The sequence below is a fragment of the Xiphophorus maculatus genome, chromosome 21 (genome assembly GCF_002775205.1).
Source record: "Xiphophorus maculatus strain JP 163 A chromosome 21, X_maculatus-5.0-male, whole genome shotgun sequence".
NCBI lineage: Eukaryota > Metazoa > Chordata > Actinopteri > Cyprinodontiformes > Poeciliidae > Xiphophorus > Xiphophorus maculatus.
This window is the reverse complement of record NC_036463.1, coordinates 21790108-21817843: the sequence shown is the minus strand read 5'-3', so window position 1 is coordinate 21817843 and position 27736 is coordinate 21790108. Positions and strand designations below refer to the sequence as shown.

At 38.8% G+C, this 27736-nt stretch overlaps 3 protein-coding genes across 7 annotated transcripts in view; all 3 read right to left on the bottom strand.

Moving 5' to 3' along the window:
• LOC106699786 (C-C chemokine receptor type 3-like) overlaps window positions 1–4207 on the bottom strand; it is a 37890-nt gene extending 33683 nt beyond the window's left edge. For all 4 annotated transcript variants that reach the window (XM_023326075.1, XM_023326074.1, XM_023326077.1 and 1 more), the window contains exons 1-2: window positions 4034–4207; window positions 3860–3934 (exon numbers count right to left, since the gene is read on the bottom strand). The gene's annotated coding sequence lies outside the window, so the exon portion shown is untranslated. The remainder of the gene's footprint in view (window positions 1–3859; window positions 3935–4033) is intronic.
• Window positions 4208–5518: 1311 nt separating this feature from the next.
• Window positions 5519–13072, bottom strand: LOC111606198 (C-C chemokine receptor type 3-like). Of its 2 annotated transcripts, none has more exons than XM_023326072.1 (3): window positions 12997–13072; window positions 12671–12847; window positions 5519–8300 (listed from the first exon to the last, which is right to left on the bottom strand). In XM_023326072.1, the coding sequence occupies exons 2-3, from the start codon at window positions 12832–12834 to the stop codon at window positions 7337–7339; spliced, it is 1128 nt and encodes a 375-aa protein (XP_023181840.1). In that variant the 5' UTR covers window positions 12835–12847; window positions 12997–13072; the 3' UTR covers window positions 5519–7336. The 2 variants fall into 2 exon arrangements, with proteins under 2 accessions (XP_023181840.1, XP_023181841.1); XM_023326073.1 differs by having other exon boundaries at window positions 12988–13031.
• A 2100-nt stretch (window positions 13073–15172) lies between these two features.
• The window catches only part of LOC102234408 (collagen alpha-1(XXI) chain-like), a 57630-nt gene continuing 45066 nt past the window's right edge, over window positions 15173–27736 (bottom strand). Inside the window, exons 27-32 of the mRNA XM_023325932.1 lie at window positions 27497–27529; window positions 26113–26259; window positions 25064–25118; window positions 21927–22121; window positions 19709–19786; window positions 15173–17274 (exon numbers count right to left, since the gene is read on the bottom strand). Of these exons, the coding sequence (XP_023181700.1) occupies window positions 17087–17274; window positions 19709–19786; window positions 21927–22121; window positions 25064–25118; window positions 26113–26259; window positions 27497–27529 (696 nt within the window). The 3' untranslated portion in view covers window positions 15173–17086. The remainder of the gene's footprint in view (window positions 17275–19708; window positions 19787–21926; window positions 22122–25063; window positions 25119–26112; window positions 26260–27496; window positions 27530–27736) is intronic.

Sequence of the window (27736 nt, the reverse complement as noted above, 5' to 3'; positions counted from 1 at the left end):
TTTTCCAGTTATTAGTAAACTGGAACGTCAAATAAAGTCCAGTGTTTGTGGGGTTTCCATCTACATAATGTTACTGTAGAGGAGTTTCTCTGTAAACAATCCTGTCTTGTTTTCCATTCTTTGCTTTGAAATGGGGCTCTCTGTCAAGAAGCATAAAGTCGAGGCAGAGCCATGGCAATGTGGCTTGACAGCGACAAACCATTATCGCATCTTCTGGGATTGCCAGATGCATGGACACATGCTCTGAATTGCAACCGATATCAAAAGATTAAATTTTTCCAGCAGCCTTTATGCAGCAGTAGCTTAATGTCTTGAATGTAGCAGGTGGACCTCCACTTGGGTTGCCAGGTGTGGCGGTAGACTTGGCTTGAAGTTGCTAAGTAACAAATTGTGATGCAACAATCTAGCCTCGCAATCACTAAATGAAAGGCAAGTTATGGGCATTAGGGCAAGACAGAGAAAATGAATGTATTCATTTATGTATTCTATGTATTCATTCCTTCATTCTTCACACTGGAATAAGTCTATCACCGTCTCCCTGATCTCCACTGCCCACAGAGGTCCAGCAGCATCTTTAACATCCTTTTGAGTGATAGTAACCTGGACACTGTTGTGCTCTATGGGTCAAGTTTTTCACCATTTAATTCAACACCCAAACATCCCATCCCTGCAGTCTCAACACACAGCCTGTTCCACATCCACTGGCCTGGCATCAGACTTTTTGATCCCATCACGGTATAGGTACAGCGTTGTGAAAAAGTGTTCCCCCCCTTAATAATGTCTTTGATTCCTGCATTTTTTCACATATTGGTCCTAACAGGTCACGGGATTACCACATCCTGTTCTGTACCACTAAGTCAGGGGTACTCAAGTCCAGTCCTCCTGAGCTACCGTCCTGCAACTTTCAGATGCTTCCCTGCTCCAACACACCTGAATGAAATGAATGGCTTGTTAGCAGGTCTGTTCAGAGCTGATCATGGTCTGTTGGAGTAAGGATTAGTCTAAAAGTTGCAGGATTGTAGCTCTCGAGAACTGGACTTGAGCACCCTTGCACTAAGTCCATTTATAGACAATTTGTGGGCACTGACAGCTTTTCCACTGGTGCTACTTCTCATTTCCCATGACTGAGAACACGCAAACCTAATAACACTTCCAGTCTTTTCCATACTCTAATTGCTTGTTGAAATCCCGAATGTTGATTTGTAAGTTAATGGATGACAAATGCTTCCTGCAGTCCCCAGTGTTGTAAACAAAACGGTACTGAACAAGTGGAAAATAAACAGAATTTGAGAGAAAGAGAAAGAGAGGGAGAAAAGTTTCTTCATCCAAAGGGGAAATTCACATAATACTTCACAAAGACCTGCCAGAAGTACAGTAATTCAAATAACTAACTAGAAAATGCTTTCTAAACAAAACTAGTATTTGTGGAGTATACTCATCATCAGGCACTTTGACTGCATCAACAGTTAAAGCAGTTTCAGGTACATTAAAAGTCCAATAATCGACGGCTAGACTCCTTCTAAACATCAATAACTGATTATAACTAGTTTTAGCTAAGACTATAATGGGGGAAAGACTTGTAACAGATTCTGATATTAATTCTAAAGAACCTACAACCAATCAGATGGACTTTTACACATGAACAGGTAAAACATCCAATTGTAAATGTTGCATTCTGCTTGTGTTTGCTCTGTTTTATGACATGCCATCTAGTCATTTTAAAGACATAAAGCAGCTGTTTACATCAAACACTGATGAGGGCTTATTTCATAACCGGCATAGACCCCGAAGTGAATTTTTCAGCAGTGTTGTGAATTTCTCCCCATTACCAGCAGTCCCACCAGATCTCAACCATTGGGAGTTTTGGTTAATCCTTGTGGAGTAAGAAGTCTCACAAACATACAGCATAAACACAAAGAGCATTCTCTGACTAAAATTGGGCAGACATCACTTAGCAACATTACTGGGTCATTTGGGAAGTTTACTGTTAATGAGCATAATGGTTGCAAGCTCTTGTTTTCCTGACATCACACAGAACACTTGGAAAAACAGGAACAGGAAATTCCTGCCCAACACTTCATCATCTTTAAGTATGAAAACCATCATAGAAACCATTAAAGCAATAAAAATGTTGCTGACAATGAAACAGAAAACCCAGTCATAATCCTGTGTGATTGAATTCAACAATATTCACTTAACAATATCCATGAAAATAATGTGATACTGTCAACGCTACTACACCTAATGACTTCACATCCAGCGTCTTTCAAATTGAGATCTTTCATGCTGCAGATGGTGCTCCTCAAGGTCTTTTCTAGACTCAGAGTGCAGCCTATTAGAGCAGCAGCTTAATTACAGCCAACAGGAAATGGTTAGTTAGCACATCGGGTAGGCCCGCTCCAGGGTGACCCCCCAACACATTGCAGGTGGAGGGAGACAGAAGAATTCAAGCTAAAACAACATCACTGTTGGACAATGTGCCCCACATGATGCATGAACCTGTTGCTGAACTTTACTGTGTTTCCATTGACCTCAAAAATTTGCAAATTGGAAGTACAAAAATAAATTTGCTCAACGGAAAAGTCCCAATTTTGAAAAAACTTGTGTTTTGTTTCATTAAAAAGTTTTTGTACTAAAATGAGTTGGTTTTTTTTCTTTCCAGACACTTTGAAGTCGATGTATTTTCTAGCATCACATGAGTCACATGATCAAAAACCAGACGCTGCTACTGGCATAAAAGACTAAGACAACAGAAAGTGGTGGGCAGAGGATGGAGCTTCAGGTTTTTTGACTTATTCATGTGTCATTTTAATTGCATTTCTTATTTACTGGAAACACTTGAACAATTGTAAAATTCTGTGGGGGGGTGTTCCCAGGATTTGAAAATATTAGCAGAATATTGACCATGTTTTCATACATTTGTAATAGAAGTGCGGTTACAGACAAACTGTTACCTCCTAAATGCACAAAGGACTGTTATCATAAATCCTTCCTTCCAGCAGCTTCTAGACTCTATAACCAGATAATAATGTTAACAATATTTTTATTACTAACTATAGTCACAAAAATGGTAAACACAAGGTAATTAAGATAAGAAATGACAAGAAATGTTTGCACTTCAGTTATATCCTAATAAAGTAATCTGTCATTGGATCTTAAAGTAAGCTACTTAGTAGTGTTGGTCACATTTAAAAGAAAAATAACTTTGATAAGAAATCTTATCTAAAATGGACATGGAATAATGACATTGGAATGCTTATCTGATGGTACAAAATTCTACTATTTATTGCATTAAGTTTCCTTATGTTGACCTAAATCCTGCTGTTTTGCTTAGTAATGTCTGAAGCTCGGTGCAGTGTTTTTGTTGCTGGTTGGTTTTTTTTCTAAGCGAATGCAGGATGACCAAACTCTGGATGACAGAGACCTGTCTGTGACTGACTGGTGCTGTTCATTTATTTTAACTGTCAAGTTGCAAGTGCAGACAGTCTAGGGCATGCCAGAACACACATTGAGTGAGGGTGTGTGAGATGTAAACACACACGCCACACGTGATTCTTTGTTCACAGAGTTGTATGCACTGATATCAGTCTCACTGAATGCTCAGCATGAACCTCGCAACTCTAACCTGCCTTGATAATTGATGAGTAACACACCCTTCATAAAGGGATCAGATCAAAGCCGGTGGAGGAGAACCTGCTCTGCAAGAACGTCTTCCAAACAAAACATTTTGAGTGAAAGCTGCCGCACCAAGTTCAGAGCCTCAACTATAAGCCAAGCTTAACCTGTCTGTGCTGCCCAACCCTAACCCCCTAACCCTGGTGTATTAAAAAACGTATTTAAAATAAATAAACACACTTACGCTTATCCCGGCCGGGACTCAAGTAAAGCCTGGCAGCCCGCCATGCTTATGAGACACAGGGGGAAACTCTGAAAGCTAAAGCAATTGATATGGCAATAATAACAGTATTTTTATAGCTAAAATGACATGTCTATTGTTAAAACATTAAAATCATTCAAAGGAAAGGTGACTCACCCATATTACTGCTGCCAGTGTTTTTCAGGAGATGTGTGCTTTCTACATGAGTCATGAAAAAAACTCCTTAGCTCCACCTTCCACAGGCAGGAGCTGTAGCTTAAGTTCACTTAGAGATGTTGATTGTTACATATCGTGTTCTTTGAAAATTCTGCAGCCTTGCTTATGAAAAGAATCTTAGTTCTGATTCAAGGATAGTCAGTGAAAAGAGGAGGAGATTAAAGACAAATTATTATCATGTGGCTCCTCCTCGAAATTGAATACTATGTTCAGAGTTGTTGTTCTCAAAAGGTGCTTGTAATCTGACAAAGAAGCTGTGTTAGAATGCTTTTCCTGATTTATTGCGATGTAAAGGGAATCAGCGACACAACGTGCAGAGTAGAAAAATTTGACGGCCTCTCCTCTGTGATTACACTGCAGCTGTTATGTCCTCAGGGGTTCGGTGCATGTGGGCGTGTGCGTGTGTGTGTTTCCTCCCTGGCCTTCTAGCTGTTCCTAAGTAGGCAACAATCAAGAGGAGTTTGAAGGAACAGCGGATTCCTGGTTGACTCAGACTGGCTGCATTTCCATTGACCTTAAAATGGTGCAAAGTGAAATCAAAATAAATTTGCTTAATGGAGAAAAAATTGCATTTTTTCCAAAATGCAATTTTGGAAAAAAAAAAATTGTTTTTCAATGAAAAGCGTTTGCACTAGGATGAGACACTTTTTCATTTGTTATTAAATTGGTTTATTCCACAAAACTGCAATGGAAACACTTTTCAAATCACAAGATGATCAACAACTGAATGTTGCCACTCGAGGAAACCATGAAGAAGACGACAACAGGAAGCAGTTAGAGGATGGTGGTGCCGCATAATTTTTGATGACTTATTGGATGAACAAGCTTATTCATGTTTGATTTTAATTGTGTTACTAATGTCTTATTCAATGGAAACACTGCAATTGCAAAATAGTTTTGTTTTTGTTTTTTTACATTAGCAGAATATCGACAATGTTTCATGCATATTTGTAATGGAAACGCAGCTGCTGTGTTGTAATCAGGCCTTTTCAGTTCTCTGTGCTGGATTCTGCAGTAGAAATAACTTCTGCCTTTTGTTTCCTCCTCACAGTCCCTCGTCTGTAGATGATCGGCTCCTGGTTCCTGGTTGACACCAGGTGGATTCTCAGTTCAGCTTGTTGAACTAAAAGCAGTTGGTGTACACAGGAATTGCATTCATGGGTAGAGAGAGAGAAAAATCCTCTTCAACAAGAAGCAAGTTTAGCAGCAATAGATATGAACACATTTTACCTTTGAATTTTCTTTTTTCATTTAAATGAATCAGTTAATTAAATTGATCCCCCCGTTAGTCTATAGAAGAATAAAGTGATGGACAGGTTATTTTGGTAAAGGACTGAGCAGCCTGACTCTGTTCATAAGCCCAGTATTTGGTCAGTATAAAGGATTCATTTCAGTAATAACATGTAAGATGAAACACAGCACTTATTTTTTAAAGCAATACATTTATTGTGCAATAGCAAAACATATGAACATGAAGAATATAATGACAAATTATTATCATGTGGCTTTTTATGGTGCTGGATCAATCTTACTTCTAGATATCAAAGAAAAAAACAGAATTAAAACATAAAAAACAACTGAGAACAAACTCCAGATTCTCTGCAACCAATATTCCAACAGTAAAAAACAAAAACAAATACACGCAGGGTGGTATCCAATTATAAACTGTTATGTACATATATACACTAGTAAGCTTTGATTGAATAATATCAGGGTATACAGTAATACTATCTGCAGAGTAATCCTCTAAATTACATGTCATTTTGTGCAGTAAAGTAATCCTGGTAACCCTAAACTGAGACTTAAATTGCCCTGACATCACAGGAAAAAAGAGACTTAAGGAAAATATGCATATAAAACCAGACATAAGTTATAACTGCAGCAGGTTTACAGCATAAACATGTCAACTCTGACAGTTTTTCGCTCATTTGTGTTTAATCTGCTTGAAAACTCAGTCAACTTTGTTTGATTTCTTGTGTGTCTGATTCTGCAGTAAGACACAGAATGGTGCTGACTTCAGTCTTCTTTGATGGCGGGAGGAGAGGCTGGTGTGTCTTTAATTTGCAAAAGCTGTTCAATATTTAAAAATGAAAATAAAGATGATCTTTTGTTATAGCTTTGGTTAGCATTTTTACAAGATACCTTCTGAGCCACAAAATGCTGACACTGCAAGCTAACGTTGTGCAATAAACCCCCAGCAACATCTGCTCCTCTCATAAACCACAGATGTTGGTGTTGAGCAACACACACAAGCCCACACGCACGCCCACATAACAGTTTTAACTTTTCTGAATCTGATACTGAATTTGGTATTCCGATCAATATCTTGTTTCCCAGCACCCTGGACAACTCATGCTAACACATAACTGCCCAAACCGACCGAAGGTTTTGGAAGAAAGCATGCACAATCACAGGATTTGAAATGGCATGTTGTGACTGTTCAACAAAATATTTAGGACCAGATCTAATGATTCATGACTGGACCAAACCCACAGTATTTTAGCCCCAGTGACTGGAAACGTCTCCGGACTTTTCTGTGGAACGTTACTCCAAATTCTTTGGAGGAAAATTCACCTGTTATCAGACGGTTTTTGGAGTCCATATCTAAAACATTTGCAAGAAAACAGAGTTTGGGAAGCTGACACAAGATCTCATTTAAAAATGACACATCTGTTCAAAACAAACTGCTAACATCACCTGTGTTGCAATGCATAAGGCATTACATGGGCCGTATCAAAACCTAGCATGTGATCATGAAAAAGTTGAAATATAAAAGTGAAACTAATACTACTAATCCTATAATATCAGTATTGATCTTATATTCATAGCATTAATTCCATCTGAATTTCAGGCCAAGCAATTCCTACAAAATGCAAAGCTTTTGTACAAATTTACATCATAATGATTAAATGATTATTAAATTTTTTAACTTGAACTTTTGAAGTAGTTCTCTTTTTTTAGTGCTTCCTTATTTTAAAAGAAACACAGAACAAAGTAATAAAAAGGGATGCTTCTTTCATCATACAAAATGAGAAAAAAGGGAAAATAAGGAAATTCAAAGGAATATTGAATTGAACAATGTCTTTGTTCTCCTGCAGTTTTATTCCTTTAAAGGTGCTTTCAGTCTGAACAGTCTGACAACCATTGCTCTATTTAATGAATTTATTGAGCTGCTTAGTATGTCAAAATAAAATGCAAATACCATGAAACTTTTTCTTGCATGTAACGATCACGCGGTGGTTTTTAGCACGAAAGCCTTCCCCCCGTGTTTACTCCCTCCGTTGACTCGGTGGAAACGAGAGTTTTCAGAGCGTTTTCAGGAGTGTTTAAGAAAGACTCGCTTTGCTTCCCATCACTGTATTCAGTTCCTACCGTGGGAATTGCTGTTGTGTTGTCTTTGTTGACCAAAATGGGCTTCTTTAGGCCTGGGAAACATTTCACCAGCAGCTGTTTGAAGTGCTCCTGGAATTTCCTTTCCATAAATGTATAAAACATTGGACTGATGCAGAAGTAAATGTACGCCTTGTTGCGGGTGACATGAAGAGCGGAACCGAGTTTCTTTTTAGCTTCACAGCTCAAGAGAGACTCAAATTCGTAATGCAGCAGTTCTACAATGTTAAAAGGGATCCAGCAGATGAAGAACAACACTACGATCATAAATATCACCCTGACTGCATGGAATTTAGAAGCCAATCGGGACTTTTTGACAGTAATCACAATCCTAGCATAACAAAATATGATAATAGCCAGAGGGAGGATCAAGAAGACACAAAGCTGAATATAAAATCCAGATTTTTTGAGCTTCTCTACATTCATACCATCAATATGAGCAAACTCCTCACAGTACTCAGTGCCCCAATGCCTATAGGTGCCATGGAGGATCATGGGCCTAATGCAAGCCAAACCACTGATCACCCACACCACTGCACTGGAAATGACTGCGTAACGTTGATTCCTAACATTTGTTGAAGTCAGTGAAAACACAACAGAAACATAGCGATCAATAGTCAGCAGAGTTAAAAAGAAAACAGAACTGTAAAAACCCAGGTAGTAGACGCTGAAGACGATCTTGCACATAGCTGAGCCAAAAATCCATTCAGATTTCTGCATGTAGACGGCCTGGAAGGGAAGGCTGCTCATTAAGATCAGGGAGGACGCCACCAGGTTCAGCAGCAAGATGTTGATCACAGTGGTCAGCCTCTCGAACCTGGAGGGAAGATGATAAAGCTAATAAGTTATTTTGGATTCATAGTTACATTCTCAAACTTTCACAGGACGAAGATCTGTGGTTTGATTTCATGCAGGTCTGCAGAAGGTGAAATTCCTGGATCAGTTTCAAAAATCACAATTTTGTGGAATGTTGCTAAAAAGCAGAAAACGTTTCAGCTTGTTCACCATTTCAAGTTTATCTATTGTTTAATCCAGTGGTTTCCAAAGATTTTCTGCCCCCCCCCCTCCCTATGGATTACCATAAAATCTAACTCCAAAAAAGAAACAAAAAATCAACTGGGCACACACATCGTTCAACCAGACATAAACCTGTGCACATATTTTGTTTTCAAACTCCACTAAAATTTATTTCACACTTCAGGTTGCAACAAAACACACTACAAACCATCTTTACAGTGAAACACTTTTGTGTAACTGTTTTTTTTTTTTTTTGGAGGGGGGTGGGGGGGGTTCATCCATACCGCTTCCCATGCCCCCCCTGCAATGGCACTGCCCCCCCTCCCCCACTCCAGGGGCCACGCCCCACACTTTTGGAACCACTGGTTTAATCAAATATAAATTACGCTCTGTGAAGGCCTCAGAGGTCCAATAGAGAACATGAGTGAATAAACAGCATCAGGAAAGGCCATGGAACATGGCAGACAGGTCAGGGAGAACATTATGGAGAGGTCAAAAGCAGAGTTGGATGATAATAAGGGGTTTAATGGTGCAGGTATTCATACCGAATATTTTCAGTCTGGGTATTTCAGTTTGGGACGCACATGAACCAAACATGTTGTAGTTTTAAACCTTCACACATGCAGTTTTATCAACATTTTGAACAAAAAACACTGTTCCACCCTGAACCTTTAAAAAGCAACACCAAAGCAAAGCATTCACCATAACTAACATCTGCTACAGTGGACCCCCACGTGTTATTCACACAATCACCTATTTGTGGATTTTTCTATGGAACAAAACTCCAAATTAATGGGAATCCTTCTAGTTACAGCTGTTTTTCATTTAAGATATTCAAATAAAATGCAGTTTGGGAAGCTAAAAAACCTGGACACAATGCTACTGGACATGCTATTGTCTGGCATATGTAAAGCAGCCAATTGAGGAGCAGCTTTTTACGTTCCTTGACTTTGATTGACTGTACCCCCAAGAGGGGAAATAAGGAAGACTGTGGGTGCTAGCTTCAGCAGCAGCTCTAAAATAGTTTCCTCTGTTTGTATTAATGCACATTACAGTTTGCTTGGCTCTTAAAGTCTCTCTTAGAGAGGTTCTCACATATTCCTGGAGCTTGTATTCTAAAGATTCTTAAACCAAAGCTTAAAACATAATGGTTGACAGACGATGTTGATACAATGAATAGCTTTCTCTAAGCTGAACTCCATTGCTCACTTCAGCCAAGCATAAGCATCACCAGTGACCTTTAGCCAGTTACTGGAGGAATGGCAGACATCCAATGCACTGGTGAGGAGGGGTCAGACATCACAATGTTTTCCCACTAGTTGAACTCTAGTGGTGCCTTCAAGTACAACTCCTAAACTGGATTATTTACATGTCCAAATGTTGGAAGAAACAACAACTTTAATTATATTTGAATGGTTTAAATGTCTGACAATAATTTTCTTAGACGATAAATGAGCTTCTGTATGTTAGAATCAAATAAAACGAATAGTTGCTAAGACATTGTCAAAACAGGGCAACATGCTCTGTTTTTGTCTTCAATGCGTCAATGCTGCCCACCATGGGGTTGCGCATGGACATGGCAGATAACTTACGGAGGATGTCCTTCCTGTCGCAATGCCTCTGAGCGATACATCTCCAGTTGCAAAACAAACCCCCACATTTATCATATGTGACATTTATCATGTCACACATGATAAATGTTCATGATAGGAGATTCCTTGAGGAATATTTCCTGTTATTCCAATGTTTTATTCATAATTTGTGTTGAATATTAATTTGTCGTGGAATGCTGGGGTTGTTCCCATTGTCTGGTGTGAACTTTGTGTTGGTCTCCTCCTTTGCAAATGTTTAAATGGTGAAAACTATACAGCGCTCAGCACTTATTTTACCCACTGTTGAATTTGTGAAATTGTTTGAGGATTTCATAATACGAGCTTTGAGTTAATAATGTAAAAATCAGCTCATTTTTTTTCTGTCAGAGTGCTTCTTCATAACTGGATGTGAGATAAAAAAAAAGGCTTTCAGTATTTGCTGAGTTGGGTTATTTACATTTGTGTAAATAAAAAAAAAGATTTTCAAGATAATCCTTATCAGGGAAGAACTGAGACATTTCACTGCATTTTGTTGGCATTTATAAAGGCCAACAAAACATTTATAATCCTGTCCTCTGGTTTGTGCTGCTTTGTTGTACTGTTTGGTTTTTATAAAAATGTATTCACCCCCTTGCCCTTTTTGCTGCTTTTATGAATCAATCACGAACAACACAGTTTGACTTTTTTTGATAAAACAAGAAAAACTCTTAAGCTGATGTAAAAGCTTGTTTCTATAGAATAATGACAAATAAATAAAAATGAGAGAAAATAAGAGATTGTATAAATATGACTGTCAACTAGTAGCATCAGGTCTCGCAAAGTGAAATGATTGTTCAGAGTGTATGTGAGCTTTGAAGGATTTTAATTCACTTGGTGCTCTGTGTGTGTGTGTATTTGTGTGAGACAGAGTGTGTTTGATTTCTAGTTGGCAGCAATTAGATTCCTAACTGTTTGTGTTTGCCCTTTCTCACCGAATCTGTTCATCACTGTTACAAACAGACTTTCTAGGAGCAGCAGGGTGTTGGGGGGGGGGGGGGGGGGGTTCTGTTTTTAGGCGCCTCAGGTTTGGGTCTCTGTTTTCTGCAGATGATGTGGAGCAGCAGTGTGTGAAGAGACCAGGGTGAAGATCAGTTCCTCCCAATCTGGCTCATGGTTTTGAGCCAGAAAAGTGCAGAATGAGTTCTCTAGGTCGGGGACAAGGTCCTGCCCCAAGTGGAGGAGTTTAAGTATTTTCGGGTCTCGTTCCCAGGTTAGGGAAAAATGGGGATCGATAGGCAGATTGGGGCTGCATCTGCAGTGATACAGGTGTTGTACCGTACCTGTCTGTTGTGGTGAAAATGTACCACAATCTACCAGTGGATCTACATTCCTACTCTCATCTATGGTCACAAGCTATGGGTAGGAATTGAAAGAACAAATGAGTTTACTCCCTTAGCATAAGGATGAAAAGCTCAGTCATCAGGGCAGGGGTCAGCGTAGAGATGCAGCTCCTCCACTTTGAGTCTTCCTTGGTGCAGATATTGTTAGTGCAGAGGCTTAGGTCATGAAACACATGAAATCAACGTGAACATGAAATCTAAGCAGAAAATAACTTGAACAACAAGGGATTCATGCAAGACCTTGAGCTAGCACATTCATCTACAATGAGTCTATATGAGCATAACATTTATATATATATATATATATATATATATATATATATATATATATATATATAGATATATATATATATATATATATATATATATATATATATATATATATATATATATATATAGATATAGATATATATATCTATATATATATATATATATATATATATATAGATATCAGTAAATCCTACCAATGGCTGGAAATGGCCCCTGAGACAGTCCAGCACATAACAGCAGGGTGCAAGATACTGGCAGGGAAAGCGTACATGGAACGACATAACCAAGTTGCAGGCATAGTGTACAGAAACATCTGTGCAGAATATGGACTGGAAACCCCGAGATCAAAGTGGGAAACACCCCCAAAGGTGACGGAGAACGCCAGAGCTAAGATCCTGTGGGACTTCCAAATCCAGACAGAAAAAATGGTAATGGCGAACCAACCAGACATTGTCATAGTGGATAAACAACAGAGGAAAGCCGTTGTGGTAGATGTAGCAATACCAAGCGACTGCAACATCAGGAAAAAGGAGCACGAGAAACTAGAGAAATACCAGGGCCTCAGGGAGGAACTGGAGAGGGCCTGGAAGGTGAAGACCACAGTGGTGCCTGTGGTCATCGGGGCAGTCACCCCCAAACTGGACCAATGGCTACAACAGATCCCAGGAACAACATCAGACATCTCAGTCCAGAAATGTGCAGTCCTTGGCACAGCCAAGATACTGTGCAGGACCCTCAAGCTCCCAGGCCTCTGGTAGAGGACCCGAGCTCAGAGGATAAGAACCACCCGCGGTGGGTGAGAAGGGAATTAATATATATATATATATATATATATATATATATATATATATATATATATATATATATATATATATATATATATATATATATATGCCTGCATTTTTTAAACAATTTGGTGCTTTACTCACCGGTAGATGATAACCAGAACCAGCAGGTTGGTGATAACACTGAAGACAAACATGAAGTAGTAAATGTAAGACAGATTTGCTCCCAGTTTGTTATCATCATCCCTGGTACACAGTTCAACCGGCTCTTCTGGGACTCTGCTGGTAACATAACTGATGTTTGTCATCTTTGTGCAAAATCTGTCAAAAACAGAATACACAGTTTCATGCCATGTGTTGAGACTTGAAAATCATCATTTTAAAAACCATGTTACAGTAAGTAAATAGAAAATAGAGCAAGAAATGCATTCATAAGGGCAATATTCAAAAGCAAAAATTACTTTTCTCACCACTGATCCGACCAAGAAGCTTCAGGCTGTGATTGTGAAAGTCCGTCTGATACTAAGCGACTTGTGTCACCAAAAGAACGGAAGTTTCAACTTAGTTTCTGTGTACATGCCTCTGCCTGATTTCAGTACATGATAACACGGAGCTCGACACAGTACACACATCTTATATAACAATTTTTTAAATTATAGCTGCAGCTAGGGTACACCACATTACTATGGTTTTTGAGCAGTTTAACTGATAATTCTACGAAAGGAAATGCTCAAGATAATCTTCTGACATGACTTATGTTAGAATATTTTTTCTGTCCTCCAAACAAGATGAAGATTACCAAGATATCCTCAGGGAGAAGACTTCACTCAGCAGCGGAAAGGTTTGCAGAGAAGAGTCTGACCTTATCAACTTGTGGTCTTCCTTGACGTGTTTATTACTGACTCCATACCAGACAGAATCACATTGAGGAACGTGTGACATTACCTGAAGTAACAGTGGGAATTGTTTTTGATCGGCGCTTATCATTTCATTTATTTCAAAGAATGTTTGTTAGCTTGATAGAAATGTGGACACATCATACAGAGGATGACCAAGAAAGAAAAAATATTTGTCATAAAATGATTGCAGTATTTTGTAGATGCACTTTTGGCTGCACAGAGTCTGTGTGGATCGGTCTCAATCAGGCTGCACATCTGGACACAATTTTCCTCCGTTCTTCTGGCGAAGCTGTTCCATGTCCGTCAGTCTGAGTGGGGATCGGCTGACAGCTATCAGGTTGAAGTCTGGGCTTAAATTCTGCCACTCCAGAACATCCGCCCTGTTGTCTTTAAACCATTGCAAAAGACTCCAGTTTCCACATTGTCAAAACGGGGTATTCACATGTAGAATTGTGAGGAGGGAGATTAGTTAAATACAATTTGGAAATAAAAGGATGTAACATAGCAAAATGTGAAAAAGTGAAGGGCTGCAGATGCAATGGATTTAGGCCATAAATCTCTGTGTTACATTTCCAGCTGTTGTATATTTACTCTAGTACTGTACATAAAGATGCAACTTTTATTAAAAAAAAACTATGTTTTTTACATATATGTTAAAACTATATGTCACAGTTTTTCACACCACTGACAGTGTTGTGAAAAGGCAGAGGTGACCGATTTTTACACAGATTATCTTTCTCATACCATGCTAACTGGAAACAACCAATCAGAGCCAGGAGGAGGGTATTGGTGGTTGGCTGTCACAGATATGTAATAACACACATTTCAAAGAAAAATATGACACTTTCAACTACATTTCCAGGTAGCTCGGCTTTCCTCATTCCTTTTGGCTCAGCGTAGCTTTGCAGTCTGCTTTTACTGTTTTTTCTTTACTGAAATACAATTGGCCACATGCTATGCTCTTTACAAGAAGGGGAACCAATCACAGTCGCTGCTCATACCTGGGATTTGGAAATATGTCTAATCAGCGCCATGTTAGATGTTAATAAGCTTCTATGTTAATTATAATGTTACATATAGTAACGTCATAATTGCCATAAAATGATTGCAGTGTTTCGTAGATGCACTTCTGACTGCACAGAGTCTGTGTGGATCGGTGTCAATCAGGCTGCACATTTGGACACAGCCTGACTGAGATCGGTGTTGCTGTTTGTGGGGAGAACTGTTTTTGTTGTTTTTCTTTTTTTGGGAGGGGGGGCTGTTAAAATAACTAACATGTTCACATTTCAGTTTTATGCTGAAGCTTTTACAGGTGGTGTAGAGTTTTTGGAGCAGAGTGATTCTACATGTCAACACATCGTCATATGGTTTCAACAAGTTACATGGTTCTGTAAAAGCACTCAGAAAACAACACAGTAATGCACTATTAGAAAATATCATTTTCTTTCTTTTGGATACTTGAGTATTTTCAGAAATAAGCACTTCAGTACTTCAACTTGAGCAAACCTTTGACTGAGCAGCTTTTCCTTGTAGCCTAATATGATTTGACCATGAATATGAATACTTTTACTCAGTTGCTACACCTTGGTTGGCATGCTGGTTGGTATGATGTTCTTGGTCTTGAAAGCTTCAACTGCACTCCTCCATATAAATCTTCTGTAGTCAAACACTTTCCCCTTTATTTTGTTTGCAGCCATCTTATTTGCTGGTCACATCAACACTAACACCACATGGTTTGGTCCTCTGCTTGTTTATTTACACAAATACATGCATCAGAAACAAAACAGCTCCATTACAGTCTAGCAATGCAAAACGCAGCATTAGTAGATTGAATAATAATCATGGATAAGGATAAAACTGAACATAAATACTTCTAACCACATAATACTTTTAACTATGAATGGATGATACAAAGACAATTAAAGCCCACTTAGATTGTTGCCGCAAAGTTACACATGACTATTTATGACATCTTTAATAACATTAGCTGAGAGCTGGCCTAGACCTGTGGTCTAGATTTTTCAAATGAAATGCCCTCCAATTAACACATTAATCAATCAGGCACAACTCTGTAACCATGGATACATGAAACGAATAACACTGTCTCTTGCATCTGTTTGCAAGTGAACCACTAAGGTGCCAAAGACAGAGAAAATAGGATCGAGTAAGTTTGATATAGCATCTTCAAAAGCAGTCTGTATCTATCAAAAGCAAAAGAAGAGCAGCGAACGAGTGATATGACCATCAGATGAGCTGTTATAGTTCAAATTACAGACAGAAAATGTCAGAATACACAAAAGTAGATTTTTTTTGTTGCTCATAGAAGTACATATACATAGAAAGCACCCTTGCAGAAAGCCAAAATTCTTCAGGAAGGTTTCGATACCTTTGACTTGGTCTCCAAATCCCTCAGATGTCTACCCAGTCCAACATGTGAGGAATGAATTGAAAAAACAAGTCTGATTCCTACAGACCCCACCTCCTACTCGGCCAAACTACAGACACGGTGCCACCAGTTACCACAGCACATCTGCAGGGTTCTGGTGGAGTCCTTACCAAGACAGGTCAGGGCTGGGTTGGCACCAAAAGGGGAGACAGGATTCTATTGGGCAGGTGGTCATAATGTTTTGCCTCATCAAAAATAACAGTATATTCCATTCAGGTTATCAACATCAAGCATCTAATACACCAGGGTGTGACTGCTGCAATGAAAGTGAAAATACAGATACAATGCCAGGACATAAATACTGAATGGTTTCCATGACAACATTTCCAATGAATCTGAATCAGATATTGAGAGAAACAACAAAACACAAAGCAGGTAACAGTCCCTCCAGGATTTCATGACTGTTTTTGTGATTTTTTACTTATTTATCTTTTATTCAAAATCACTGACTTTGTGGGGATCCTCAAGAATCCCCACAAAGGGTTTTAATGAGGAAAACCCTTTCCTCATTAAGCCACTTCCAAAATGTACATCTGTAACAGAAAAATATTAGAAATAAAAAACATGAATAAAAAATAAGCAGGCAAATTGAACATAAACTTCTTTAATCTTTACAGAACTTAAATAACTTGATTTTTGTTACTGCCCATATTGACCACGGATTATAACTTGGCATCAAGTAAGGCTGAGGAGGCAGTGCTGTCGAAGTAGGAAATACTGCCACCTGCAGGTGGGAGTTAGCATCTGGAAAAGTTATAATAAATGCACAATTATGCATTAGTGTGGAAATGTGGCATAAAAATGTGGGAATCTGTTGATTGTGAGTAAATTTCTGCAGTTGTGGAATCGCAAAAAACTGGAGGGACTCAAGATGTTTCTGTTGAGGATTTTGACAAACAATCGTCAGAGAAAAGCAGAGGTAGATATTTTTATTGACCAAAATATCAGTCTCTCCGTCGATGGATTAAAAGCATCCCCTACTTTTCAGTTCAGGAATTAGGAGTCATCCGGGACGGTGTTTGGAAGAGACTTGGCTTCTGGGCTACTGGCTGCGTTTCATGGTGAACATCATGGTCTTAGACCGCCTTTCCGACGTAACGAGGTTCCGACTGCCTCCAGTGCAATAATTCCCACATGGTCTCTTTTGAGGGAGTCAGCAGTGATACAGTGAATGACTTCCTCCAAACATCTGGATGCAGAGCTAAAACCAGTTTTTCAGACATCCGGCCCTTTATTGTAATGTTGCCTGTGGTTGTAGGTCCGATAACACATGGACACATCGCAAACTCCTGGAAGACCAGGGATGCCCTGTTTACCGGGATCTCCTTGTAGTCCAGGTTTTCCTTGAATTCCCTGACTTCCTGGATAGCCAATACCGTCAAAGCCTCGAGGACCCTGCATCCCTACAGTAATAAGGAGAGACAAAAAAAAAAAACTTAGCGGTAAGACTTTCAGGAAGTACTCAGCCAGATACTTGGCAGTGAAGTTGACAAATCTTTTAGAATTGAAAAGAAGCTGGATCGTATGTTTTTTCGTTCGGAGGCCCTTGGATATGAAAAGTTCTTCATAAGACAAGATAAACTGAACACATTGCTAAGGATGTATAAATAACTTTATTTTGTTAATTTAAATTTGAAGTATTGTCAAATGTTGGTCAACTTTACTCAATCTAATGATGACTTTTTAGAAAAATATTCGGCGGCGATACATTTTTGTTGTTGTTGCTTTGTTCGCTATGCAGTATTTAACTGCAAACAGCTGATGTAGGAAATCTAACACACACATCGTTATACACACACATATAAATCCAATGTTACAGTTCCAGCATTTATATATTGCTGCATTATGCAGCCCTAATAAAGGATTTTTCAGTACTTCAGGATCATTAAGTACATTTTAATACGAGACAGAGAAAACACGAGGAAACAAATTTAAAGAAAAAAAAACAATTTAATCTATTAGGGGGAAAAAGTTATCCAAAACAACCAATGAAAAAGTAATCAATCCCTAAACTAGACATCATTTTGTACTATGGATCATTTTCTTGCTGTAGAACTCATCTGTGTTTGATCTTAACAAAACAAACTGATTTCTGGACATTCGCCTTTCAGGATTATTTTTGATTCAACTTAGTTGAAACAGTGAAACATCTAAATCATACATGACTGCAGATGTTGAGGACTCACGGTGGACATTACTGACACTGATTCAAACAAATGGTAGAATTACTCAGACTCAACTGTCTTCTGATATTAAGACGGCCCATTTTGACCACAAAGATCGTAGTAGCAAAGGAATGCCTCCAACCATGTTATAAGTCACATTTAAGGAATAATTTTAGTTTTTCAAACACCACTGCTAACCACTGCTGAGGTGTTTACGTAATTTACTGAACAAGCCATCCAGGTAATCGTGGGAACTTTAAGTCTCAGGAATGCATGAAATGAATATCAATAAGCCTTTTTCAAAAGTGAGAAAATATGGTTAGGTCTCTGAATTTGTTGGGTTTAAAATGAAAGTAGCTGTTGAAGGCCTAGCATACTGTGTATTCATTGGTTGACAGCATGTTCAGACTTGCCTTTGGTGAGTGCTTATTGCTTGGCTCAGTTCAATAATTACAGCTTCGGTTTCCAGAGAATCCAGAAGAACTTGGCATGTGAATTTATTATCCTAACTTGAAAAGTTATCTGGTAATATTTGAGCTGCTGCTTTTGCTTCTTTTTAGAATGTGTCTTTAGAGCTCCTTGGTTGCATGCTTTAAGATTGTTTTCCATTTGAATTCAGAGCGGTTCTGAATGCATAGTGAGCCAGGGTGAGAGTGACCTTTGAGCTGAAATAAGTTGTTTATACTGAAATTTCATTTCAGTTCTGTGGGTGAAACAAACCCCCTGATTTCAGACCAATCGTCCATTTAGAGGCCGTTTGGTGCTGAAAGTTGACGGTTCCAGATGGTTTAGAGTAAAATTCACCCTTTTGTTTTCTTATCCTTCTCAGAATAATCCGAAGATCAGAGTCAAAATATGGTCATAAATTCCTTTTTTTCAGGCTCCTGGGATATTTAGAATCTCTTGAAAAAAGCTGGATTTAAACAGCCAAGACTGAATGTTTTTCAGTTTTTCTGAACTTCAAACATCCTTCAATTCTGTTAAGAGTCATTTAGACCCCGTGTGAGCATTTTACCCTCTCTGTAACTCCAGCAGGGTGGCACTGACTCAAGTTTGGGGAGCTGACGGTCTGATGGGACAACGCCCCCGCTTCCCTGCTGTCTGACCGTGACATCCGCCTGATTCTTCCTGAGTGTCACGCTAAAACTGCAGAAGGGCTAAATCTGTAGTCGTGGAGTAGAATCTTTGTTTTGCTGTTGACTTATGTTTTCTCTTTCTTTGTTATTAATTCATCATTTGTAAGTAAATCGTAGCTCAAGTAATAGTAAACGTTACTCCTGATTGGTTACTATCTCTTATTTTGTTTTTTGGCTCTTTCTTAATTGAAATGTAAAAGTTTCTAATGATTCTATAAGAAAATTTTAATCACGAGAAATCTACATGAATCTCACTGAGTTTCTTTGTATGTGATAAAGCTCTATGGAAAGCTCAATAAATTAGAATGGTTTGGAACTATGAGACTGATTTGAGAACTTCAATGTACTTTAATGCAAAACTTAATAATGCAACACAGCTGCCAGAGAAACATATGTTGCTTTTGTAATCATGTCCTGAACGTTTACATTCATTAAACCAGCAGCGGACACGGTAACCTCTATGTCCAAATTACAAAAGTTCTCGATCATATTTCTAAAATCTCAGAAAAAGGACTTTGGTTAGGATGACAGCATACCTGGCTGTCCAGGAGGTCCTGGGGGTCCTTTGTAACCTTCTCCTTTGCTGCCTTTGGGCCCTCTCTCTCCTATGTCCCCTGTGAACACAAACATTTTCTTTAACAAAAAGAAAAAAAAATCACTTTCATTTTCTGCTACACTAACAGGTAAAAGTACCAAAACGCTCCCAGCCCTCTGGGCTTTCTATTTGCCCATCTACAACCATTTTAGTGACAGTAATGCATAACAAAATGAATTCTCTCAATCAGGATTTGTTAAGGATATTTCCATTTTCATCTCGGTTGTTTAAAATTATTTACTTTACATCCAGTCCACCCATTAAAGCTACATTTCTTGGGCAGGGACCATTTTGGCCTCGAGCCAGCCTAATGGATAATGCTTTTGAAGAAAACAAGTGGGATAGATGCATTCATTAGTGCGCACACAAAGTCATTTGCAGCAATTTATTGATGATTATTTTCTCAAACACGTTTCATCTTTTTTTTTCTTCAGCATTCATTTGATTGCACCGGATCTCACTGGTAATGGACCACAGCTTAACCACAGACTTGTTCAAATTCAAAGAACCTCTAAAATGCCCCCCCATCCCCACCCCACCCCCGCTCCACATCCTCACTGGATTAAAAATTAAACATCAAATATATCAGGGTTGATCTTTTCAGGGTCACGGCGTAGACCCTGGCTCCGGCAGAGAGCTTCACCATGCATTTTGAGCCTGAAAAGAACTTCCATAAGGAGGCGAATCATCGACATATTGCCGGCATACTGGGAGCTGTGGTGTTCTTCCCGGTCTCCTCCAAAGTACAAGTAAAACCTCCAAGAATTCCACAGATCATGAGCTGGTCAGTTTCAGGAAACCGTTGGGTGACGTCAGGCCCTCGCACCTTGACGGGAATTAGCTGAGTCATACCAGTCTAAGGTCGGGATGTGACGTGTTTATGAGAATATATGTGTAGTTCTGTAGTTTCACATGTCAAACTGGCAACCTGCCCAAGTTCTAACCTGCTATAACCAAACAGGTTCAGTCATCACAACTGATTTCTTGATAATATCTCATCTGCATTCAAAGCATAAATCTTGTCAGTACATTCTCTCTTAAAATTCACATTTCTTTCCACAAAAGTTAATGCATATCTACACAAACGGTTGGTCCCTTATCAGCTGCATGTACCACATTTTTGCAAAACAGAACATGAAGTGGATGAGTGGGAGGAGTTGCTTCAGGATACTAAAGTAATAAAGTGCAGTGAAGGATGTATTATTGAGTTTTAAACTGCATTTTTTTCCCAGTGATGGTGATGGAAACTTTCAACATAATCTGCAATCAATTTTAAGATGTACCGTATATAGATCTGCTTTTGTTCTGGTTTGATTGGCCATTATCTTGAAAAACAACTTCTGTTGTCAAAGATACCAGAAGAGTTACAGTATTTACAGCAGGTCAGATATTTACCATTCTGGAAATCTGCTGTCCACAGAAAACTGATAAATGCATTAACTTTATATCAAAAACAATTAAGGCTTTTATTCAAACGATTTTCTACTATAATAGATTAAATCAACTAATGGCTGAAGAATCGCCGCTTATTTAGGTGGGGGCTGCAGTGCCCAGGGGGGCCACTGCAGCCCCCCTGGGGAGGCCTCAGAAGAAAATGAGGGGGAAAAAAATGCAAAAAAATTATTTTAATCCAGTGTTTAAATCAGATTTTGCATTATTGATAGATAACGTAACTTAAAATAATTTGCCTTGCTGATCTTTCTGATTGGCTGCCAGTCAAGCTGCTTTTGCTCCTCAAGCTAGCTTAGAATGGCCAACTAAAATCAGAAGGTGTGAGGCAGCATTTATGCCAAACCAATGAAATAATCACTGAGAACAGAGGATAGGATAAAAGTGAGAAAAGAACATTCTTAATGTCTGTGAGTGTTTAAAGGGGCCCTTCAGCCAGAGGCCAATGCTGTTTGTGGGGGGAAACGGCACAAACAGCACAAAATGGTGACTGCATAGTCACCATTTTAAACACTTATCTTATTTCTGGAATCATTAGTGAAATATGTTGAGGCCTGTATTCATAACAAACGGGCATGAAAAGAGGGAAACTTGTGAAGATTCTCATTATTTTTCACCTCCATGAAATAAGCAATGCTAACAGAAGAGATAAATCTGTCCTTACGTGTTGGCTGGTTTTTCCTCCTACTTTAAAATGCGTCATGTCAAACCTTTGATGCCTGCTGGACCCTGCATTCCAGGAGGTCCTGGGTAACCTGGAGCACCACTTCTTCCGGGGTAGCCTGCAGCTCCCATGGACCCCTTGGGACCTGGTGCTCCGGGCTCACCCGGGGGTCCCTTCACGGTGTTGCAGCTCTCGCACGTTGCTTGGAGGGCGAGGCTCTGGAGGAACGCTGGGAGCTGGTCTGCAGGGTACAGTCACAACATAAATATAAGTGTTTGATCTAATGATCTAATAAGAAAAGGTTTTGTGTTATTTCTGAAACCAACAGCCACTGAAATCATTAAACTCTGGCACAAAGTAAGAGCTAGTTTAAGGAGAGGTTGTTGTTGTTGTTTGTCTTACACCTTTCTTATCAATAGCAGCCATTTTGATGTTGGCTATCTTTGCATAAAGGTTTTGTTGTACATATGGTGCCTTCTATTTGTTTTACTGCATTTTGTCACATCACAACCACAGACTTTATATTACAGACCTGTTACTTACGCGTTCAGCCATCTCTTAGACAATACTTTACAGAAACACCTTTTGCTTCAGGTACATCTGTCCGTCTTTTGAGGCGTCATCTCTTGGTTCAAAAGAAGAGGTTCAAGAAATGTACTTCAAATTGACTAATTTCACGTTACACCTCTACACACTGAAGTTTTTGCCTGTTCTGTTCAAAACAGCTTAAAATCAGTCGGATCAGATGAAGGGCTTTTCTGAACAGCAGTTTTCAAGTTCTGGTCATAAATGTTCAGTCAGATTAAGGTTTGATATTTGACTGGACCTTCTTATTCATGAGCATGAACGAGAACTTGTGAGAGTTTTCTAGACTTTTGTTTCTAATTTGTTTTCTAATTGTGATTGAGACACAATTAGAAATGCTGTGCAGCTATAAGGAGGTTTGCTCTTACTTTTATATTTTTAGAAAGTTGTTATGATGTGTAACCGTACCTACAATTTTTTTCAGGCTCCTGAGAGATTTAGAAGCTCTTGAAAAATGCTGGATTTAATCAGTCAAGATTTACTGTTTTTTAGTCATTCTCGACTTCAAATATCCTTCTACCCTCCCACTGTCTTAAGAGTCATTTTGGCTCCCTGAGCTTTTTACCTTCAAGTATTAATCAGATATCAGTTTAAAATTAAATTAATACCTGAGCTACAACCTTATGGGAGTTGAAAAGGAGGCTTCATGGAGGGAGAGCAGAACCAAAGAGCAGAGAGAGAAGGAGGAAGTTCAAACTGTCTCTCCCATCGACAGTAACAGCTGAGGATCACGTCCCCTACTCCAGCATCTCTCTAACCGTACAGCCAAAAAGGGATTTGAAGAGGAGTGTCAAAAGCAAATGAGCTGGATTAGCAGACATTCCCAACATTTGATGATGTCATCCAGGACATGTTGCAGTGGAGTATCATCTACAGTCAGAGGCTTCTTCAGATTTACGGCAACACTGACTGCTACCAGAGATCCATCCTCCCTATAGCATCACTGTCCACCACTGTTTGAAGATACTTTGATGGTATGAGTTTGAACAATGTTTGATTTTCCCTTTGGGATAAATAAACTATTTTTGAATTGAACTGAACATGCTTTCATTGGTCCATTATAACTCTGGCTTTATGTTTCGGGTTATTTTCCTGCATGAACCTTCATCCCGGCCTCAAGGATTTTGCAAATTGTCACAGGTTTTCCTGTGCTCTGTATTTTCTTCCATCTATGTTCCAATCTACTCTGTGGCTGGAAAAAAAGTATGATGAAAGTATGACGTGGTGTTGCATGGTGCATCTACATGCTTTATAGTTTGGGTAGTGTGTTTACTCTGGTTTTTTGTTTTACAAAGCATTTAACTTAATAAACAAAGGTCTCGTTTGATCAGATTGTTCCTCTTTACTGGTTTCCCGACACGGAAACTTTAAAAAAGCAATGAACTCTGGATATGGAGTGAGGATGGGGCTATTTTGTATGCCGCTGAAGGGCAGAAGCTGAGAATGCAGGCCATTTCATACACAAAAAAGGACAAAATCTACCATTCCTGATTCCACTGAAAGTGCCGCCCTTTCCTTGCAGATGTTTCAGTCAATCACTCCAAACTCGAGCAGCAAAACAAGTTTTTGCAGAGAAGAAGCTGCTTTGTTTGGCTTGGACGCAGTTGATGCTAATCTCCTAAAGCAGAACTTTAGCCAAGTAAGTTAAATATTTTGCGTGAAAGATAATAAATACATAGTGGTACCTGGTTTACAGTCAGAGAGCAGTTATCAGAGTATTCTTAGCGATTCGAAGCTATTGGTGTAAAAATGATCAACAGGAGGAACAGCGACGCCAGGCTGGGCCCTAAGAGAGTAGAGAGTTTTGCTCTATTCTCTGAATGAGAATGATGACTCATTTCCCAATGCTACAATTACCAGCATAATTTATCAGCTAATGTGCTGCATTGCATTAGAATAGAAGGAAACTGGTGAATGACTTCTAAAGCGCATTTAGAAACTAAAATGTATTTCCGATAGCCAGGCAGACAGACAGATAGATGAAAACTTTATTAATCCCTTTGGATTAATAGGCAAATTGTAGTTCCCTTTATCTTAAATGTCAAAATCTCAGACTTATTCTTTCATCGCATCCGGAAAGTATTCAGAGTGCTTCCCTTTCTCCACATTTTGTTATATTACAGCTTTATTCTAAATTATATAGAATAATAATTAAAAATTGCTTTTTGAGCAAATTATTCTCTTTGCTCAGAAAGTCTACAAATGTGCGTGTGTTTTGAAAATTTATAAAATATGAAAAAAAAGTCAAATTTCCATAAGTATTTGCAATCTAGCTAAAAATGGAGCTGTTTCCACTGATCACCTCTCAGATGTTTGTAGAATGTAAATCTAACAGCTTCAGTTGGAGTTCCACCACTAAATAAAACAGATTTTGATGCAACAAAACCTGAAAAAGTCACCTGAATACGTTTGCAAGCACTGTGTGGAAACCTTTAATGGACTTTCTTGAATGTTAATTAAAAAAATGTCTAACTGTTTTATTTGGGGGAGCTGAAGCAGCACTTTTCAGTACTTGTTGTTTAAAGTGATATTTTAAGCTTAAACACTCATTGTTTATGTTTTTAGTTTGGCGGTAAAGAGGATTAAAACCATACGTACTGCGCAAAACATCTGCACACATCTTAACAAGATGTTCATCTGAAGGAGATTTGCCCTGAAACACACAGATATGCCATAAGTCAAGAGAGCGGTGCTGAAAACAGGAATACACACATCTTGTCTCTATATATGCCTGCACATGGATCGCCTACATGACTCTGCTCTACTCTGCACAGTTCTTGTGATTTTCCAGCTCTATGTGAGGGGGGTCACTATAGCAGGCGGCCAAAGAGTCTGAAAAGTTACATGACATGATCTGTGCGCGACACAAAAACATCTTCACCTTGTCATTAGACAAAGTCATGAGACCTCGGTCTCATCTCCAGTATTACTGTTTTACATAAAGCTCAAAATACTTTCAGTCCTTGTGCCAGTCACACTTGTGACTGTTTGCACCGACTCTCAACCTTATGAACTCAGAAATCTGCGTTTCCATTGACATTTCGAAAATAAATTTGCTCAATGGGAACAGTCAATTTTGAAAAAACTCTTGTTTTTCTATTAAAAGTTTTGGGGCTAGAATGAGGTGTTTTGTTGGGGTTTTTTTTGACAGTTTTGAAATTAGTTTGTCACACAAAACTGCAATGGAAACACTTTTTCCATATCACACGAGTCACATGATCAACAACCGGATGTTGCCACTGGCACAAACTACGGAGAAGATGATGACAGGAAGTAGTTGGAGGATGATGGCGCGGAACGTTTTCTTAATGTGATTTTAATTGCTTATTTAATGGCAACACCGCAATTGCAAAAAAAAAAATTTCGACACTAGTTGAATACTGTAAAAGTTTTACAAACATTTGTAATAGAAACGCAGTTGGCGCATACAAAATAGTTTGAATTTGAGTTTTTGTATGAGGCCATTAAAATTGACCTTGATGCGGACAAGTCCACATTGATGTTTGAGTACCTCTGCGGAGTGAAGTGCACCTGAGTATGTAGGGGCTTTCAAACATCAATCAGGTCGTTCAGCCATTAGAGAATGCCGGTTTCGTTAAGCTTGTTGTATCCAGCTGAGCATCGAAGTCTGAAGGGTTTTTACTTACAGGTTTTCCAGGATATCCAGGTTGGCCGGGCTGACCCGGAAGTCCGTCTTGACCAGGAAATCCCCGGGGACCAACAATACCCAAATGGCCTGTATCACCCTTCTTCCCTTCTGGCCCTCTTGGCCCACTTTCACCTTTCAATCCCCTCTGAAGGAAAACGCACAAAGTGTCACAATAGTATGAAAGTTGGAACTGAGAGCAAACCCAATTTTTTATATTTTCTTTGCTATTATTGTCCTTGGGTACAAACTAGTACAATGCCTTACAAAAGTGCTTACACCCCTACAGTTAAAAGAAATATAAATATAAATTTATGCCACCTTTCAACTTCTTTATCAAAAACAGAAACACATACACCAACTATGCACTATACCCTGTTTTGTAATAAACAATGAATAAAATGTATAGATGTTTGTGGTTGTTACATAAAAAAGTTAGAAAGTTTTACTGTCTCAATAAAGGCCATTTCTATTCTATTATATGCTGTTCTATTCTATTCTAAGGCTTTTGTACTGTATTTACATTCATTCAAAAATTTGGTCCAATTAATAACATGTATTTATCAAACCAAACGTCATCATTAAAGGAAAAAAATCAAGAAAAAGAAAAAGTAAGGGAACAAATGAGTAAAACATTGATAAAATCTATAAGTAGGCAACAAAGTATTGTCTTTGACAAACACGTCAGTCTAATCAGATTGATCTAAAAATCTTTTTTGGTGTAAAGTTCAATGCATAAGCAATGAAACTGAAAACAGGAAGTCTGGCAAATGCCAGAAAGTGAAGTATGGTAGTATTTTTTCTGACTTCTTTGCTTTAGCTTTGCAGAATACTAGCAGTTTTATTCACCATGGCAGAAACTTTACAGTCTGTTTCATTTTTGACATCATGTATTAACAGTAAAGGTAGAACAACAGCAGCATATTAACTTAAACAATCACGAAGCTATATAGTGGGATTGCTTTTGGTGTCTTCCACTAATAATGACACCGCAATCAAAGAAAAGTTGTTTCCGATCATTTATGATTTTTGTATGTTTGCCGTACAGACATGTTAAAAGACGTATCATTTACATAGAACCAGCTGAAGACTGTGATGCTTTCCAGTCCATTACTGGATTTTCATTACAAAGCTTGCTACATAATTTAGCACTATTTCCTACATTGCTGCTATGGGAAACTGCATCTTCATAAATTGTGAGTTTCCACACAGTGCAGTAGGTACTTGACATTAAGTGCTTTTTAGATGTAAATGTTTCACAAAGTAGTGGGAGATTTCCCCCAGGAATGAGGAATTAGCTCTAAGTCTTCTTCCACTCCAGACGCTTGATGGAGCTACTTATTGGGCTACAAAATAAGACATACTGGAAGCCTAACTTTACAAACCTCTCCTTTCCATCCTTTGGATCCCACATCACCCTGGCAGGAAACAGAAAATTGGGAAGGTGGAAGAGCGAGGGAGGTAGAAGAAGAGAGAGAGAGAGAGATAGAGAGAGAGAGAGAGAGAGAGAGAGAGAGAGAGAGGCAATTAGTTCTAGCCTATAGGTGTATTTTGGCATTTCCAATGTTTGGAAATCACGGGTAATTTCGACACAGATGTAAGAACTGTGGTCCACTGCCTACTCA